At 48.0% G+C, this 2722-nt stretch overlaps 1 protein-coding gene across 1 annotated transcript in view; it reads right to left on the bottom strand.

The window, feature by feature from the left end:
- The window catches only part of LOC104079293 (endonuclease domain-containing 1 protein-like), a 4838-nt gene extending 2627 nt beyond the window's left edge, over positions 1-2211 (bottom strand). The window contains exons 1-2 of the mRNA XM_009581282.1: positions 2193-2211; positions 185-502 (exon numbers count right to left, since the gene is read on the bottom strand). Coding sequence (XP_009579577.1) covers positions 185-466 — 282 coding nt within the window. The 5' untranslated portion in view covers positions 467-502; positions 2193-2211. The remainder of the gene's footprint in view (positions 1-184; positions 503-2192) is intronic.
- Between the last annotated feature and the right edge of the window lie 511 nt (positions 2212-2722).

The raw sequence follows: 2722 nt of genomic DNA, 5'->3' as shown, positions 1-2722 counted from the left end.
CCTGCTGATGTCTCTAATGCATCAGAGGAATCGTGCGGTGAAGGTGTTTGAAGTTAGATGAGACGAATCCCATCCAGTGGGTCCATTTGCATGTGTGTGTGGGCAGGAGGAAAAAGAAGTGTTTGGTTAAATGCTGCAGTTCATCTTTTAATGAGGGTGAGGTACTGTAAGAGAGGACACTCACCTGGGGCTCAACCAGCCACGTTTTAGGTCTTGTGCCAGGTCCGGGCTGGTAGAGGTAAGCAGAGTACACGGGAATACGCCTCTTCGTGTCGTACAGGGTGGCAAAGTAATACTGGTTCTTGTAACGCTGGCAGATCCAGGCTGGGCTCTCCGGCTCTAGGGCTTCATTTGGGGGGGTTTCCCGGAAGAAAAACTGAGGGCATGAACTTTCAAAGGATGTCACCACCTCGCTGCGTCCCAGCCAGAGGCAGCTCGCCGAGACCTGCAGCAGCAGCCACAGCATCGCGGGGAGGATTTCAAGTAAAGGGTTCTTGCTCACCTGGAGGGCAAATGCAGAGAGACACTCAACTGGGAGAAAGCTTATCACGGCCTGGAGTCATTTTTGTGCTTGTGGGACACGGCTGTCAGAGGAGGGGACTATGAGAGATGAAGGAGGGAACAACTTCTGTCCTCCTGGATATGGAAAAATCAACAGGGGAATAAGGGTGAAATCTAAAATAGGTTTTAGGTTCCTAGAGGAGGCAGCAGTGGGAGAATTTAGCCTGTCTGAGGAGGGGTCCAAGCCCACCCCACGTCTAATCAGCTCACACAGCAAAGTTTTTTTGGAACTGAGGCATGGTGTTGGGACAAGGCCACCTTTTCCAGCCCACCTGTGTTGGCCAAGAGCTCAGCTTTTGCACTGGCACTGGAGAAAAAAGCCTGAAGCAACCCAGGGGCTGGGAGCCCCTATTTCAGAATACCATCTCACTCCCTTCTGCTCTGAGGACCTTCCCACAGCAGAGGACCTGCAGCTGGGCACATACTCTGCTCAGCCACCTGCAATGCCAAGCTGGGCTTTAGTCTTGTGGGGGATTTGGAAGGGAAATAACAGTGATGCTGCGCTTCCTACATGTCTCTGACCCCGTCCAAGTTCACACAGACATGCAGCTCTTCCATAACTCCTCTGTGCTCGCAGCAGGATTAATCTCCCCTAAAGTTAGGTCAGCTGTTTAACCCAAAGTGGTCCAGCTTGAGGTCCTGGCTCTCAGATAGCTGACATCGGGAAATGTGTGTCCTGCTGCTCAGCTTGCATTTTCGGGGTGTCCAACCCCAGACAATGAACTTACAGAAAGAGGCCAAGCAGATGGTAGCAGCAAGCACAAGGGATGACGTCTCTGTATCGTTGGCACCCTGGCTGCTGCTGTAGCAATGCAGACTTTGAGGGGCAGCTCTTCCCACAGTTGCACAGGATTCCTGCCAATACAAATCTTTAGCTTTGCTGATTGTTTTTCCTATAAAGTAAAAGGGGCTGGTGCAGGAATTTCTATTTCTTGAACAGAAACAGGTCCTGTTTTGTCTTTCCCAGGTTGACATGACTTCCAGCAGTCAGCAAGATCTTTCTTTCTGGAGAAAACTGCTGAAAAATTCCCTGTGATGCTGGCAGCGATGCAGGGTGCTTTATCTTCTTTCAGATGCACCGCAGGTTTTGGGATAGCAGTGATATTTCCATTTTCATTGCTAGACATTCGACGGAGTGGTTTTAAAATAATAAACATTTTAAATAAGGCAGGCAGGACAAGCAGCTAAAAGGATTCGTGGGAGAGAAATCTGTCATGGCCTCTAAAACACAAAACCCACGTTTGGCTGGGAAAATATCTGAGCTGAGGACTGCTGAAGGCTTGGAAATTCACCTTGCACATTTGCCTTTTCTTATTCTTTTCCCTGACCCTCATGTATTAATTTCCATTGGATTCAGGATATTGAGCTAGAGATACCCTTGCTCTGACCCAAGACATCTGGTCCGTTATCTCTTTACTAGCACTGGATCAGGAACGTGGTGACCAGTAAGCTGAAAACTGAGAAAAGTGAACCACAAGAAGTGACTTATTACAGTACTCGCCAGAGCATGACAGCATCTGCCCCAGCTCAGGCAGAAACGTTACTGAAAAGACCTTCTTTTGCACCACCCCCTCCACAAGCTTAAAAAATATCTAGCTAATTTAATTTCAGATATATGGAAAACAACCTACCGTGTGAAAGAGTGGCACATAGATATTTGTATTCACAGGACTCTTCTCACAGCCCCAAAGTGATAGAGGACTTTCAAAAGCCTCTGCTACAGTCTGAAACTGGCTGTGACCGTAGGGCGGTTTATATATGATCTCCAGGAAGGCAGAGTTGTTAGATTTCTGAAAGTTTAGAGTAAGTTTGTCCAGGGGTGGAGCCAGGACCTGTGTTTTTCCAGAGGTCTTTTGCAAGGTCATGGGTGGAGTTATGGTACTCAATAAGCTCCCCCCCCTCTTATTCAACAGTTTGATGTGAATTTTCCAGGTGACTTGGCAACTGAAACTTCATTATCAAGGTGTTTTATGGCATTTCTGGTAACCTTGATTCAAGTCTTCCCCACAGCTGAGAGCCAAACTCTGTCAGTGGGCCAAAATAAGACCCTGAATCTACCCGTTCCCAACGTTGCACATGAAGGAGGGTACAGACCCAACTCCTATCTGCTTGGTGCATGCTGTAATCGATGGGCAGTAATTCGTAAGATAAGTGATGTTGC

Source organism: Fulmarus glacialis, unplaced genomic scaffold, assembly GCF_000690835.1.
Source record: "Fulmarus glacialis isolate BGI_N327 unplaced genomic scaffold, ASM69083v1 scaffold34607, whole genome shotgun sequence".
Taxonomy (NCBI): Eukaryota; Metazoa; Chordata; class Aves; order Procellariiformes; family Procellariidae; genus Fulmarus; species Fulmarus glacialis.
This window is presented reverse-complemented; position numbering and strand designations above follow the sequence as displayed.